The 16624-nt window shown below is 46.9% G+C and overlaps 1 protein-coding gene across 8 annotated transcripts in view; it reads left to right on the top strand.

Annotated features, from left to right (window-relative positions):
* The window catches only part of LOC139385673 (BCAS3 microtubule associated cell migration factor-like), a 342007-nt gene that overhangs the window by 147164 nt on the left and 178219 nt on the right, over positions 1-16624 (top strand). For all 8 annotated transcript variants that reach the window (XM_071130934.1, XM_071130936.1, XM_071130935.1 and 5 more), the window contains 3 exons: positions 7238-7338; positions 12988-13184; positions 13342-13439. In XM_071130934.1, the coding sequence (XP_070987035.1) occupies positions 7238-7338; positions 12988-13184; positions 13342-13439 (396 nt within the window). The remainder of the gene's footprint in view (positions 1-7237; positions 7339-12987; positions 13185-13341; positions 13440-16624) is intronic.

The following is a 16624-nucleotide window of genomic DNA, read 5'->3' as shown; positions in this document are numbered from 1 at the left end:
TCGACCGATTAATCGGAACGGCCGATTAATTAGGGCCGATTTCAAGTTTTCATAACAATCGGAAATCGGTATATTTGGGCGCCGATTTGCGGATAAAAAAATAAAAATAATAATAATTAATAAATAAAAAAATAATAAAAAATATATACCTTTATTTACAGTGCCTTGCGAAAGTATTCGGCCCCCTTGAACTTTGCGACCTTTTGCCACATTTCAGGCTTCAAACATAAAGATATAAAACTGTATTTTTTTGTGAAGAATCAACAACAAGTGGGACACAATCATGAAGTGGAACGACATTTATTGGATATTTCAAACTTTTTTAACAAATCAAAAACTGAAAAATTGGGCGTGCAAAATTATTCAGCCCCCTTAATTTAATACTTTGTAGCGCCACCTTTTGCTGCGATTACAGCTGTAAGTCGCTTGGGGTATGTCTCTATCAGTTTTGCACATCGAGAGACTGACATTTTTTCCCATTCCTCCTTGCAAAACAGCTCGAGCTCAGTGAGGTTGGATGGAGAGCATTTGTGAACAGCAGTTTTCAGTTCTTTCCACAGATTCTCGATTGGATTCAGGTCTGGACTTTGACTTGGCCATTCTAACACCTGGATATGTTTATTTTTGAACCATTCCATTGTAGATTTTGCTTTATGTTTTGGATCATTGTCTTGTTGGAAGACAAATCTCCGTCCCAGTCTCAGGTCTTTTGTAGACTCCATCAGGTTTTCTTCCAGAATGGTCCTGTATTTGGTTCCATCCATCTTCCATTCAATTTTAACCATCTTCCCTGTCCCTGCTGAAGAAAAGCAGGCCCAAACCATGATGCTGCCACCACCATGTTTGACAGTGGGCATGGTGTGTTCAGGGTGATGAGCTGTGTTGCTTTTACGCCAAACATAACGTTTTGCATTGTTGCCAAAAAGTTCAATTTTGGTTTCATCTGACCAGAGAACCTTCTTCCACATGTTTGGTGTGTCTCCCAGGTGGCTTGTGGCAAACTTTAAACAACACTTTTTATGGATATCTTTAAGAAATGGCTTTCTTCTTGCCACTCTTCCATAAAGGCCAGATTTGTGCAACATACGACTGATTGTTGTCCTATGGACAGAGTCTCCCACCTCAGCTGTAGATCTCTGCAGTTCATCCAGAGTGATCATGGGCCTCTTGGCTGCATCTCTGATCAGTCTTCTCCTTGTATGAGCTGAAAGTTTAGAGGGACGGCCAGGTCTTGGTAGATTTGCAGTGGTCTGATACTCCTTCCATTTCAATATTATCGCTTGCACAGTGCTCCTTGGGATGTTTAAAGCTTGGGAAATCTTTTTGTATCCAAATCCGGCTTTAAACTTCTTCACAACAGTATATCGGACCTGCCTGGTGTGTTCCTTGTTCTTCATGATGCTCTCTGCGCTTTTAACGGACCTCTGAGACTATCACAGTGCAGGTGCATTTATACGGAGACTTGATTACACACAGGTGGATTGTATTTATCATCATTAGTCATTTAGGTCAACATTGGATCATTCAGAGATCCTTATTGAACTTCTGGAGAGAGTTTGCTGCACTGAAAGTAAAGGGGCTGAATAATTTTGCACGCCCAATTTTTCAGTTTTTGATTTGTTAAAAAAGTTTGAAATATCCAATAAATGTCGTTCCACTTCATGATTGTGTCCCACTTGTTGTTGATTCTTCACAAAAAAAATACAGTTTTATATCTTTATGTTTGAAGCCTGAAATGTGGCAAAACGTCGCAAAGTTCAAGGGGTCCGAATACTTTCGCAAGGCACTGTAACTACGCAAGTCAGTTAAGAACACATTCTTAGTTTCAATGACGGCCTAGGAACAGTGGGTTAACTGCCTCGTTCAGGGGCAGAATGACAGATTTTCACCTTGTCAGCTCTAGGGATCCAATCTTGCAACAATACAGTTAACTAGCGCAACGCAATAACGACCTGCCTCTCTCTCATTGCACTCCACAAGGAGACTGCCTGTTACGCGAATGCAGTAAGCCAAGGTAAGTTGTTAGCTAGCATTAAACTTATCTTATAAAAAACTATCAATCATAATCACTACACATGGTTGATGATATTATCTAGCGTGTTCTGTGTTGCATATAATCTGACTGAGCATACAAGTATCTAAGTATCTGACTGAGCGGTGGTAGGCAGAAGCAGGCGCGTAAACATTCATTCAAATAGCACTTGTGCGTTTTTGCCAGCAGCTCTTCGTTGTGCGTCAAGCATTGCGCTGTTTATGACTTCAAGCCTATGTAACCGAAGTGAAATGGCTAGCTAGTTAGCGCTCGCTAATCGCGTTTCAAACGTCACTCGCTCTGAGCCTTCTAGTAGTTGTTCCCCTTGCTCTGCATGGGTAACGCTGCTTCGATGGCTGTTGTCGTTGTGTTGCTGGTTCGAGTCCAGGGAGGAGCGAGGAGAGGGACGGAAGCTATACTGTTACACTGGCAATACTAAAGTTCCTATAAGAACATCCAATAGTCAAAGGTATATGAAATTCAAATGGTATAGAGGGAAATAGTCATATAAGTACTATAATAACTACAACCTAAAACTTCTTACCTGGGAATATTGAAGACTCATGTTAAAAGGAACCACCAGCTTTCATATGTTCTCACATTCTGAGCAAGGAACTGAAACGTTAGCTTTCTTACATAGCACATATTGCACTTTTACTTTCTTCTCCAACACTTTGTTTTTGCATTATTTAAACCAAATTAAACATGTTTCAGTATTTGCTTGAGGCTAAATTGATTTTATTGATGTATTATATTAAGTTAAAATAAGTGTTCATTCAGTATTGTTGTAATTGTCATTATTAAAAATTAAAAAATTGTCCGATTAATCGGTATCGGCTTTTTTGGTCCTCCAATAATCGGTATCGGCGTTGAAAAATCATAATCGTTCGCTATATACAGTATACACATGGTATACACTGTCCAACGAAATGCTTACTTGCAAGTTCCTTCTTGACAATGCAACAACAATAAATATTAAAAGATAACAATACGAATATAAAGTCTAGCCCCTAGCTTCCTTTCATAATGTAGTAACTGGCGGCTGGCTGTCTCCTGGGCCTTCCACCATGGCGTCGTCAATCACCGCTAATTGGCTGACTTCCGAGGCCGTCAGGAGCTGACCTTCACCGCTGGGCGGTTTGGTAAAGAGAAAGTGGGAAAGGATCAGCCATCAGCCAAGCCTTTTCAGATCGGGACATCATCCCAACGGGCCTGCCTAATTGTCAAAAGGAGCTTCCCAAATGAGCGCGAGAGTGACAGAGAGAGAAGTTAGAGGTAGAACGGAAGGGACAGGCCAGGCAACTAGACAATGAGGCTGACCACCACTGAACAGATCAGATCATTAGTCGTATCTCTCCCCAGAGATCAGCCCTTGCCCTGAGGTCAGCAGTCAGCCCGGATCAATACCTGGCCCTGCTTTGTTCTGGGTCTGCTGACTATACCTGCTGTTACTGCTACCTGCATCCGTCAGACAACTCACTCTGTCTGAAATTGCACACTATTCCGGATATAGTGCACCACTTAGCAGTGAACTATTTTTTATTTTTATTTTTTAACCTTTATTTAACTAGGCAAGTCAGTTAAGAACAAATTCTTATTTTCAATGACGGCCTAGGAACAGTGGGTTAACTGCCTGTTCAGGGGCAGAACGACAGATTTGCACCTTGTCAGCTCGGGGGTTTGAACTTGCAACCTTCCGGTTACTAGTCCAACTCTCTAACCACTAGGCTACCCTGCCGCCCCTATATAGGTACTAGGGTGCTATATTGGACTACCTACTGCTACTGGCCTTGACCAGACCACTCACTGAGTCTCTCCTCTGGTCAGCAGAACTAGACCACATCCTCTCAGAGCCACAGAGACACAGGCTCTTTAAGATCGCTTAGGAAAGGTTTTAAAATCACTTGTTTTTTAGTGTGTTTTACCAGAACAGGGGATTTTTCAAAGAATAACACCAATCAGATTTGCCTGGTAAACACCACCAATTAGACATTTTCTACTTGATAGGAATGGTTATAATAGTCATTTCAGATGGTAATCTTTGCTATCAACCATCACTAAAACAAATATGCCGCCTTGTGATGATTAATTAGTACACTGTTTTCACATTGTGTTGTCACTGGACTGAAAATTTTTCGTGCATATTATGGCACTTCCCTATTGAAGGTAGATGGCACTTCCCTATTGAAGGTAGAGTAGAGCTCTTAACACCCCCCCCCCCCCCCCGATGATTATATGGAGATTTGGGCACTCATTTGCATATCATTAAACTAATGTCATATACAGTGTCAACGTTTATGATCACTGTGTTTAATGTACAGTTACAAGATGACATGTCGTCACACCCTGAGTTGTCCTGAACAGAATGATCCTGTGTTTGTTTATTGTGAAGAGAATTTGCAGCTGAACACACGTCTGAATGCACTCATGACTCCTTTCAATGCTCACCAATATTGTATATCTTAGCCTGTCATGTTGGCAATAGAACAAGCTTTCAGATGATGCCCACCTGACCCAGATTGCTATTTATAATGTGTTGTTTTGGGATTGCATAAGGAACAACAGTAATGGTGACACAGTAATGGTGGGGATGCAGGGTTTTGTTCTAGTAACTCAACGGCACAGCTAGGAGAGCTTAAAAAAAGCACCTATAGTTGCAGACACTTCTTTGAGTCATAAAAGTGCAATGAAATTATTAAGGAACTATGCACTATTTGGAGAGGTGGTTGGAAACTTGGAGACACCAGTTAGTCGTCTCTCTCAAACCCCTGTGATTTGTCGTCTTATGTTGCACCTACCCTACATTTACCAGGAATATTCTTATGTTACTCAAGGAATGCAGAGTATTTTGTTATCAACACATTTGGCGAAAAGTACATGTAAAATGCACGTAAAGTCAACAGTGTAATGTTTGGATTCTGGTGTCAGGTGAACTGTTGTCCTCAACTTTTGGTATAATAAATGTTCCCATAATTACCAAACTCTTACCTTTCAATTGCTACCATGCTTTTGCATTTCAATTTATCCCTATCCATATAAAGGGTTAAGAGTCCCTAATGACAGCAAAAACATCAGAACCAATGGCTCTCTGTCGATCTATCTATATATCAATCCAGCCACTCACTCTGATAGATATGTCTTTAAATGTTTGTTTTGCTCAGTCTGTTTCTATATCCCTGCATTCCCTAATACACACACACACAACACACAGAGCCAGGTCTGACTGTGCTTGACCCTTGGGGATGACCACTGCCTCCCCACTCAGGAGCCTGTCCGGCTCTCTCAGGCCAATGGAACCCCTCCGCCCCTGTCGCCGTAACCCGATCCAGCCAGCCAGAAACTGCTCCAAAGCATCAATAATTAATTAGGGAACAGCTATTGCCCCCAAGGGGTCATAGAGCAAGAGTAGAGTGGGTGGGAGCGAGAGAGGGATACAGGAAGGAAGGGTAGTAATGATTTTGTTTAATAAGTAACACAAGCAGGCTTTGTTCTTCTGCCATTAGAGAGCAACCTAAGGTATCAAAGGATCTGGCTAGGAACCACACACACCTTAACCACACCCGTCTCTCCAGAGCAGGAGAGAGCAGTGTGGTGGAAGCTTTTAGGGAAACGAGGGCAGCCTTTCTACAGTGGAAGAGGGTCAGTCGAGGTATTTGTTACAGCACTGCTGTGTGTGGTGTCAAGCCGACAAGCACACCTCCTTAAGAAGCCTCCCAACACCTGCTCTACCCATGAGAGAGACAGAGAAAAAGCAGGAGAGCGAGGGAGAGAAAAGCAGGAGAGCGAGGGAGAGAAAAGGCAAGAAAGCGAGGGAGAGAAAAGGCGAGAGAGCGAGGGAGATAAAAGGCGAGAGAGCGAGGGAGAGAAAAGGCGAGAGCGAGGGAGAGAAAAGGCGAGAGAGCGAGAGAGCGAGGGAGAGAAAAGGCGAGAGAGCGAGGGAAAGAAAGGCGAGAGCGAAGGGAAAGAAAGGCGAGAGAGCGAGGGAGAGAAAAGCAGGAGAGCGAGGGAGAGCGAGGGAGAGAAAAGGCGAGAGAGCGAGGGAGAGAAAAGGCGAGAGAGCGAGGGAGAGAAAAGGCGAGAGAGCGAGGGAGAGAAAAGGCAAGAGAGCGAGGGAGAGAAAAGGCGAGAGAGCGAGGGAGAGAAAAGGCGAGAGAGCGAGGGAAAGAAAGGCGAGAGAGCGAGGGAGAGAAAAGGCGAGAGAGAAAGGCGAGAGAGCGAGGGAGAGAAAAGCAGGAGAGCGAGGGAGAGAAAAGGCGAGAGAGCGAGGGAGAGAAAAGGCGAGAGAGCGAGGGAGAGAAAAGGCGAGAGAGCGAGGGAGAGAAAAGGCGAGAGAGCGAGGGAGAGAAAAGGCGAGAGAGCGAGGGAGAGAAAAGGCGAGAGAGCGAGGGAAAGAAAGGCGAGAGCGAGGGAGAGAAAAGGCGAGAGAGCGAGGGAGAGAAAAGGCGAGAGAGCGAGGGAGAGAAAAGGCGAGAGAGCGAGGGAGAGAAAAGGCGAGAGAGCGAGGGAGAGAAAAGGCGAGAGAGCGAGGGAGAGAAAAGGCGAGAGAGCGAGGGAGAGAAAAGGCGAGAGAGCGAGGGAAAGAAAGGCGAGAGCGAGGGAGAGAAAAGGCGAGAGAGCGAGGGAGAGAAAAGGCGAGAGAGCGAGGGAGAGAAAAGGCGAGAGAGCGAGGGAGAGAAAAGGCGAGAGAGCGAGGGAGAGAAAAGGCGAAAGGGGGCAAAAGAGACAGCAGCGCCTTGTGCGCTCCAGATGAGAACTTGACAACTTTATTAGTCATTCCCACATTAAACAAATTCACCACAGACTGACACGGGATGGGGGGCGCTAGGCCCTGAAGTGCCAGGAGAAAAGACTGATTCTACACTTTAAGCTTCATTCTCCACGCCTGCTTATTCAAGCCTCCAACTACGCCATCTGTCTGGGTGCCTCTCTCTCTGTGCCGCTGACGGGCCTCACACACACGCGCACGCTCACTCACACACACAAGCACGTACACACACACATGTTCTCTCTCACTCACACTTACACATGCTCCTTCACACACTCAGGCACACATATGCCCAAATGCCCTTTTGCTCTCTTTCCTCCCCCCTCTCTCGACTTAACTGAGTGTCAGAGACACTAGACAACAGGAAAAACTCACGCTGCATGTCTGTCTGTCTCGCTCTCTCGCCAACAAACACTATCTCCCGCTCTCTGTGTCCACAGTGGTGCCCCCTGGAAGCCCTGGCCCTATCACGCGCCACGAGTCTTACGACAGCCTGACGTCGGACCACAGCGGACAGGAGGACGAGGAGTGGCTCTCACAGGTGAGACGGGCACTGCCCAGCTGGCACCCTTTTGAGTGATAATTGACTCAACGTCATGAAACACACCAGCACTAACAGGTAATCTAAGGGGTTGAGGCTCAGTTACTGGTAGAGCAGGTTTATTAGTCCACCAGGAATGGATTGAGGAATCCTTCCAATCTATAGCAATATCAAAGCATTTGAATCATCTGCACTTCACATGTCCTATGGTGGCTAGAGAGGGACAGTCACCCCTTCAAGAGCCTATTGCCCAGCAAACTATTTATTTTCTGTGATTAGTGATTCATTTGAAGGTATAAAACGATATATGAACTGACCTGAACTTTCATTTTTAATATGGTGCAAACATTCCTTTTTGAATATGTTTTTCTAAAGACACATTGAACAGCTAATAATAGTCAAATCATAGTGTAAAAGCAGGTGAGTTTGTTTTACTATTTTACTATTTTGTTTTACTGTTTGTTTTACTAGTTTTACTATTTTGGGCAGTTTTCTGTGGGTGGTACATGTTCAACCTGTTACCCACATATAGAAGGCTAGAGAGGCTTCCATTCCCCCTGTCACGAAGGGATTTATGGCTGATTTATGATCAGATATTCAACCCTGTTACTTTATTTGGCACTTAATAGGCACACCATTCTTTTTATTTAACCTCTTGAAGTGTTTCTTTATTAAGTTGGTCTTCATGATAGAATGTTAGAATTTTGTTGAAATAAAATGTGTTTTCTTTTTACCAAGTTCCACTACTCAAACGGCACTCAATTGTTGAAACGACCCAGGAGCTAATAGGTGGATTTTGGACTAAGTGGCTCTTGACTGTTGGACTCCTTGTCTTTGTCCAGCAGTGCATGATGCCACTATTGAAATAAGATTACATTTTAATCTAATACCAAATAGTGGCCTTTTTGGCACTGAGTACTGCCGTGAGATGTGGTTTGGAGGGATATATGGTTGGGATATGTAGCATTACAGGTAGATATGACCGCACTCTCTTCAGCTTGGTTAACCCTTCACTCCCTCATGTCTGAAGCCTGATCACTGCAGGTAACCATCACATTTCCGCCATCAATCATTTCTTGCCATATATAATGGATTGGGGTAAATGTATCCCACTTAGCCTGTGGTTTCCTTGTGGTTAGTAGCTACTGATAGTGTTGCTGGGAGCCAAACCAACTACCGTCTATCTACCAGCTCCTGCACCAAAACTACTGACGCTTGGCTGGATTTACGCTTGCTCTGTGCTATTATTAGCCAGGTGAAGTCTTTGTAAATGGAGGTTGGCAGCCAGGCCACTAGAGGGAGTTGTGCTGTTTTGGTAAGGTACAGCTTCAAACTGCCAAGCAGTGATGGGGGACACGGCGTTATGGGGGACACGGTGTTGTCTGTCAGACAAAGTTGTTATGCCAAGGTTCTGACTTATTGCACTCAACAACGTTACCACAATACTTTGTCGGTTGTCGCAGTGCTATCCTCAGGAAACAGCACGGTGTATTTTCAATGACACTAATTCTGACACTTAATAGCTCCTGTAAATCATTGGATGAGGCTCCTCAGCATGGCATCTCACTTGTCCTCCGGTTTATCCCAACACACTTACCTCGTCGCCTTTCAAATTCAAATGTGAAATGGCACTGGAAGACGAGAATGGTCTTGATCCATTCTAGACACAAACCCTCTAAGGTCATGCTGTCAGTTTCTTTCTCTTCTGTACAATAGTCTGGAGAATAAATGGTGAAACATGTATAGTATGATGATAATGGATAGATTGAGTTAGAGCAGCGCTGTCTTGTGGATGTCATTAAATCAGATCCCTTCATTAGATTATCAGCAGTGTTCAGAATCAGATGAGTCTGCAGGTTTCTAATGCAACTCCACATTGTGACCCTTGGTGTGTGTCTTCCGTCTGGGCGCTGTATGTAGCACGACTTAGTAGACATTACTTGTGTCCCAAATGGCCCCCTATTCCCTTTATAGTGCACTACTTTTGACCAGGGCCCATAGAGGTCTGGTCAGAAGTAGTACACTATTTAGGGAGTAGGGGGCCATTTGGGACATAGTTTGTGCGTAATAGTTTAAGTGGCTCTCAGGTCCATCAGATGACAACAATGCCTGAATCAACCCCACAGATTCCCCTTATCCTCCTGGTTTCAATACCCCTCCATCAAGTCATCAGGTCAGGCTCTGACGGTCATGACACATTCTATTGGGTTATTGCAGTAGCGAGCAGGCCTCTGGAGACTGGACTATGATTCTCTCCCTCTTCCACCTCTTGTGCTATACAGTGACTTCATATCAGACGTCCCTGAGCAGTTATATCAACAGTCCATTGGTGGTTCTGTGAGCTCTACACAACTCTGTGATAACTTATATTGTTATAAGACCGACAGGAGGACAGAGACAAGGAGAGCTGGGCATGACAGACAGATAGACAGGAGGGCAGAGGGGAGGAGAGCTGGGCATGACAGACAGATAGACAGGAGGACAGAGACATGGAGAGCTGGGCATGACCGACAGATAGACAGGAGGACAGAGACATGGAGAGCTGGGCATGACAGACAGATAGACAGGAGGGCAGAGGGGAGGAGAGCTGGGCATGATAGACAGGAGGGCGGAGACATGGAGAGCTGGGCATGACAGACAGATAGACAGGAGGGCAGAGACGAGGAGAGCTGGGCATGACAGACAGATAGACAGGAGGGCAGAGACATGGAGAGCTGGGCATGACAGACATATAGACAGGAGGGCAGAGACGAGGAGAGCTGGGTATGACAGACAGATAGACAGGAGGGCAGAGACATGGAGAGCTGGGCATGACAGACAGATAGACAGGAGGGCAGAGAGGAGGAGAGCTGGGCATGACAGACAGATAGACAGGAGGGCAGAGACATGGAGAGCTGGGCATGACAGACAGATAGACAGGAGGGCAGAGACGAGGAGAGCTGGGCATGACAGACAGATCGACAGGATGGCAGAGACATGGAGAGCTGGGCATGACAGACAGATAGACAGGAGGGCAGAGAGGAGGAGAGCTGGGCATGACAGACAGATAGACAGGAGGGCAGAGACGAGGAGAGCTGGGCATGACAGACAGATAGACAGGAGGGCAGAGACGAGGAGAGCTGGGCATGACAGACAGATAGACAGGAGGGCAGAGACGAGGAGAGCTGGGCATGACAGACAGATCGACAGGATGGCAGAGACATGGAGAGCTGGGCATGACAGACAGATAGACAGGAGGGCAGAGAGGAGGAGAGCTGGGCATGACAGACAGATAGACAGGAGGGCAGAGACGAGGAGAGCTGGGCATGACAGACAAATAGACAGGAGGGCAGAGACGAGGAGAGCTGGGCATGACAGACAGATAGACAGGAGGGCAGAGACGAGGAGAGCTGGGCATGACAGACAGATAGACAGGAGGGCAGAGACGAGGAGAGCTGGGCATGACAGACAGATAGACAGGAGGGCAGAGATGAGGAGAGCTGGGCATGACAGACAGATAGACAGGAGGGCAGAGGGGAGGAGAGCTGGGCATGACAGACAGATAGACAGGAGGGCAGAGGGGAGGAGAGCTGGGCATGACAGACAGATAGACAGGAGGGCAGAGGGGAGGAGAGCTGGGCATGACAGACAGATAGACAGGAGGGCAGAGACGAGGAGAGCTGGGCATGATAGACAGATAGACAGGAGGGCAGAGACATGGAGAGCTGGGCATGATAGACAGGAGGACAGAGACATGGAGAGCTGGGCATGACAGACAGATAGACAGGAGGGCAGAGGGGAGGAGAGCTGGGCATGACAGACAGATAGACAGGAGGGCAGAGACGAGGATAGCTGGGCATGACAGACAGATAGACAGGAGGGCAGAGACGAGGAGAGCTGGGCATGACAGACAGATAGACAGGAGGGCAGAGGCGAGGAGAGCTGGGCATGACAGACAGATAGACAGGAGGGGAGAGGAGAGGGCAACATCTGGCCCTGCGCCCCGACACTGATGAGAACCATGGCATCTGTTTATCTCTGGGGCTGGGCGACACTGATGGTGTTAACTGGCGAGTACACACACACACACTGAAATCCTCCTCCCTCCCCCTCTCGGTGGCCTAATTTACACAGCTGTGCCAGGCCACGTGTCACACACACACACCACGGACGTATTACGAGACCCTAAGCTGTCACCCCTGTCTTGGCTCTTTCACTGCCAAGTAGACATGAGAGAGAGGGGGACGGAGTGTGGAAGAAGGAGAGTCTGTGTTAAATAAAGAGAAAACTGAAGGATTGAGAGTAGCTCTTAGTGAGGAAGAAAGTTGGATAGGGCAGATGGAGGAGAGGGAATGAGGGAGAGGGGGGAGGGAATGGGGGAGAGGAGAGGGAATGAGGGAGAGGGCGGAGGAGGGGAGGGAATGGGGGAGAGGAGAGGGAATGAGGGAGAGGAGAGGTCGAGAGTGAATGGGGCAGAAGGGAGAGGGAATGAGGGCAGAAGGCGAGAGGGAATGGGGCAGAAGGGAGAGGGAATGAGGGCAGAAGGCGAGAGGGAATGGGGCAGAAGGGAGAGAGAATGAGGGCAGAAGGCGAGAGGGAATGGGGCAGAAGGGAGAGGGAATGGGGCAGAAGGCGAGAGGGAATGGGGCAGAAGGGAGAGGGGATGATGGAGAGGGCAGAGGGAATGGGGCAGAAGGCGAGAGGGAATGAGGGAGAGGGCAGAGGGGGAGAGGGTAGAGGGCGAGAGGGAATGGGGCCGAAGGGAGAGGGAATGAGGGCAGAAGGTAGAGGGAATGGGGCCGAAGGGAGAGGGAATGGGGGCAGAAGGCGAGAGGGAATGGGGCAGAAGGGAGAGGGCAGAGGGAATGGGGGCAGAGGGGGAGTGGGTAGAGGGCGAGAGGGAATGGGGCCGAAGGGAGAAGGAATGAGGGCAGAAGGGAGAGGGAATGGGGCCGAAGGGAGAGGGAATGAGGGCAGACGGCGAGAGGGAATGAGGGCAGAAGGGAGAGGGAATGAGGGCAGAAGGCGAGAGGGAATGGGGCAGAAGGGAGAGGGAATGAGGGCAGAGGGGTAGTGGGGGAGAGTCAGAGGGGGAGAGGGAATAAGAAATTGGGAGTAAAAAGAGAAGGTGAAAGCTAGTTACAATTGTTGTGTCCTCTCCTCATCTCCCACATCCATCTAGTGTAACATTACTGACAAACCTCTCTGGAGTCTGCCACTCTGTCATGTTAAGGCCCACCATGCCATCTCTCAGGGGGAAGACTGCGGACAGCTGTTCCTGAGCCTTAACGGCCACGGTAGCATTTCTCAGAAATGATGACGCTAATGTGGCTCTGACGCTCGTCCTCTAATCCTGTTGCCATGGAAATCTGTCTCCCTCATTTCCTCTTCCCCTACCGCACACACCCGCCAGCTCATTGTGACTACAGCGTCTTGTCTCTGTGGACAACAGGCTTTAGTCTGACAGGTTTACATCTAGAACGGATGTGGACAGTGACGCTGTAGTAATCCCAAATTGGTAAACTGGTTTTCAGCAGTTTGTACACAAACACAGTACCAGTATTTTAGTTTAACCGAAGTGAAATAAGAAGAAGGTAACTGCACTATACTGCACTATTCCAGTGGTTTTATGTTGCTAGCATGCTAATGGTATTATCTGGCCCCTACCAGGTGGAGATAGTCACCCACACAGGGCCTCACCGTCGGCTGTGGATGGGTCCTCAGTTCCAGTTTAAGACCATCCACCCATCTGGTCAGACTACGGTCATCTCCTCCTCCTCCTCCGTGCTGCAGTCCCAGGGCCCCAGCGACATTCAACAGCCTCTGTTGGACTTCCACACTGATGACCTGGACCTACACAGTCTCAGGTAGGTGGACAATCATGCTGCCGTAGTTGTCAGGTCTTGCAAAAATAAGATTTTATCTAAATGATTCTATGATATATATATATAATATCTATACATGTAGCATAACAGCAGTTAAATAAACACATACATAAGTAGCTGTGCATTTCTGTGTGTGTAGGATCCAGCCCGTGCGTTCTGAGCCGGTCAGCATGCCTGGTTCCTCTCGGCTGGTGGCTGAACGGAGGGGACAGGGGACGGTCATTGATATAGGATCGGGTAGGAATCATGCTACTCTATACTATACTATTCTAGCTGTCTGTGTTGATATATGTATATATGTGGTATGAGACTATGTACAAGTGTCTTCACCTTGTTCAGCACAGAAGGAGGTCTGGATACACACACACACACGTACACACGTACACACACGTACACACACGTACACACACACACGTACACACACACACACATACACACACACACACACACACACACACACACACACACACACACACACACACACACACACACACACGTGTACACACACATACACACACACACACGTACACACACACACACACACACACACACACACACACACACACACACACGTAAATGCAAGACCTGTGACCTGTGTCAACTGTATCTCATTCATAGTGATCGTAACATTATGACTGTGGGTCTAGCGTACACCCCAGCCTTTGTTTTCCTCTTCAAACACGCAGAACGACGTTAAACCACATAATGACCTACATGATAATCTACTCTGACTTTTCACAGTGTCCAAGCCAGAGATAGTCCTAGTGATGACATAATCATAACCCTGCATTGTGATTGGCCTGATCTGTGTATTAGATTAGATTGATCTGCTTTAAAGATGGTCTCTTTTTACGTTTGGCCTTTCTTCTTATGATGTTAGGGTTTAATCCAATCATGTTGAGATGAAAGCTGGCACGTACAGTGTTGTTATCTAGGGGTTATTGCCGTTGTACTGATCTTGTGAGAATCCCAATTGGATTTAGTGCTAGTCTTTTTTTCTGTCACTGTGAAGCCACCGTTAGGATCAATGTGACTAGTATGATGTCTTGGTATTTCTGCTGTGGGTTTATTATGGTGTTATGTATGTAGAAGGTACAGTAACCTAGCCCTGTTTGTTTTATTCACCCTGTATCTTCGCTTGAAGCATGTTTTGACGAGGTATCTCACTCCCTTTCACCAAAAACCAAAATCATCTACAAAGTACTTTCTTACCTGGTTTAAACCAGGAAGGCTTCCCCTCCCTCTCTCCTTGTTGTCTGGAGGACTGAAGGAGGAGAGGAGAAGAGACGAGAGGAGGTAGGAGATGAGGAAGGGAGGAGGAGTGTAGTGATAGTTATCAGTCTCTAGCCTGCCACCGGTGTGGCGCCTCATCTTATCAGACACACATCGCTTTTGTCTTTCCTTCAAAAAGGGCAAGTGTGTGTGTGTGTGTGTGTGTGTGTTTTAGCATGGATTAGTGCAGTTTGTGTGTTTGTGTGTGTGTGTGTTTTAGCATGGATTAGTGCAGTTTGTGTGTTTGTGTGTGTGTGTGTGTGTGTTTTAGCATGGATTAGTGCAGTTTGTGTGTTTGTGTGTGTGTGTGTGTGTGTTTTAGCATGGATTAGTGCAGTTTGTGTGTTTGTGTGTGTGTGTTTTAGCATGAATTAGTGCAGTTTGTGTGTTTGTGTGTGTGTGTGTTTTAGCATGGATTAGTGCTGTTTGTGTGTGTGTGTGTTTTAGCATGGATTAGTGCAGTTTGTGTGTTTGTGTGTGTGTGTGTGTGTGTTTTAGCATGGATTAGTGCAGTTTGTGTGTTTGTGTGTGTGTGTGTGTGTGTTTTAGCATGGATTAGTGCAGTTTGTGTGTTTGTGTGTGTGTGTGTGTTTTAGCATGGATTAGTGCAGTTTGTGTGTTTGTGTGTGTGTGTGTTTTAGCATGGTTTATTGCTGTTTGTGTGTGTGTGTGTTTTAGCATGGATTAGTGCTGTTTGTGTGTGTGTGTGTTTTAGCATGGATCTGTGCAGTTTGTGTGTTTGTGTGTGTGTTTGTTTTAGCATGGATTAGTGCTGTTTGTGTGTGTGTGCGTGCACGTTTTTTTGCAGCTAATGTAGCCAAAGTCCCAGCAACTTGTGATTTGTATAAGTGCGTAGTGGCAGTAACATCAGTCATACAGTAAGTTCCACTGCAGAGACTCTTCCAGTCATTGGGACTCATAGACAGTCTCCCCAGTGTCTGGGATGTTATCTCTGTATATGCTGTATCCTACACTATACACTCTACTAGGACATTCCCCAGGGGCTTAGGATTGGGACACACACACACACACACACACACACACACACACACACACACACACACACACATACATACATACATACAAGCTCTACAGCCAATGTCTTGATTTTCCTCACTAAACAAAATCAATGGGACCTGCAGCCGCTATTATCAGTACTGTATATCTGCTCCCCAAGAGTCACTATGAGGAGGAGGGTGTGTGTGTGCTCCACTGTCGTAGACTAGGTGAGTGTGGTACGGCGGGACCAATGAAACAATGCTAGAGGACACAAAAAGACAGAAAGGCTGTTCATCTTCTCTGTGCTGATAAGTCTCTGACAGCGTCCCTTCAGTCTGGATAGTTGTTTTGTTATGACTCACTGAAGAAAACACCCTGCTCCTTGTTCTGGAGGATAACACTTTCAGTGTTTTATCGGGAGCCAGGGATCTAACTAGTGTTGCTGCTTATGATAGAGCAGAGCACGGAGGGAGAGAGAAGATGCAGGCATGTTATGAGTTAGTTATCATAGGTGGGGTGGGGGGAGTTGGTGTGTCCTCTTGACAGGAGGAGCAGGAGAGATACACGGCACCAAAGACATTTATTGAACACTACTGCCGTTAAGCATTAAAAAGTGTGTGTGTTTAGTCCATTAAAAGGAGACAGTCTTTCTGGCCTAATCAGTGTTGGATCAGCAGTTAACAGCCATTAGAGAGATGAGAATGTCCGAGACACTTCCTGACACTCAGCATTATCACAGCTGACGCTGCTGCTGCCCCTCTCACTGATACCACTCATCAAACACACAGAGAGGGAGGTGTGTGTTGTCACCAGCACAGTGCAGCCCCTCAGTCACGTATCGTCCAGGGCAGGGGGTCTCCCCAGCTGTTGTAGTAAGAGGTGGAGGGATACAATGAATGGAGGAATCGAAGGAAGGATGGGTGAGTCCCTTCATAGCTGAACGGACCTAGGAAGGTAGACGGGCGCACGCACGCGCGCACACACACACACACACACACACACACACACACACAGCAACTGATCCTTAACCCTACACCCCACAATTACCTGAGCAGCCATAAAGGCCTCCTGTGTGTGGAGAGATAGTGGCCACATTCACAACTCTACCATTATGCCATATGATCTCTTCCTTTAAGGAAATTGGGGGGAAT

This window comes from Oncorhynchus clarkii, chromosome 27, assembly GCF_045791955.1.
Source record: "Oncorhynchus clarkii lewisi isolate Uvic-CL-2024 chromosome 27, UVic_Ocla_1.0, whole genome shotgun sequence".
In the NCBI taxonomy this organism is placed as follows: domain Eukaryota; kingdom Metazoa; phylum Chordata; class Actinopteri; order Salmoniformes; family Salmonidae; genus Oncorhynchus; species Oncorhynchus clarkii.
Note: the sequence above shows the minus strand (reverse complement) of the source record. Positions and strands in the feature narration are given on the sequence as shown.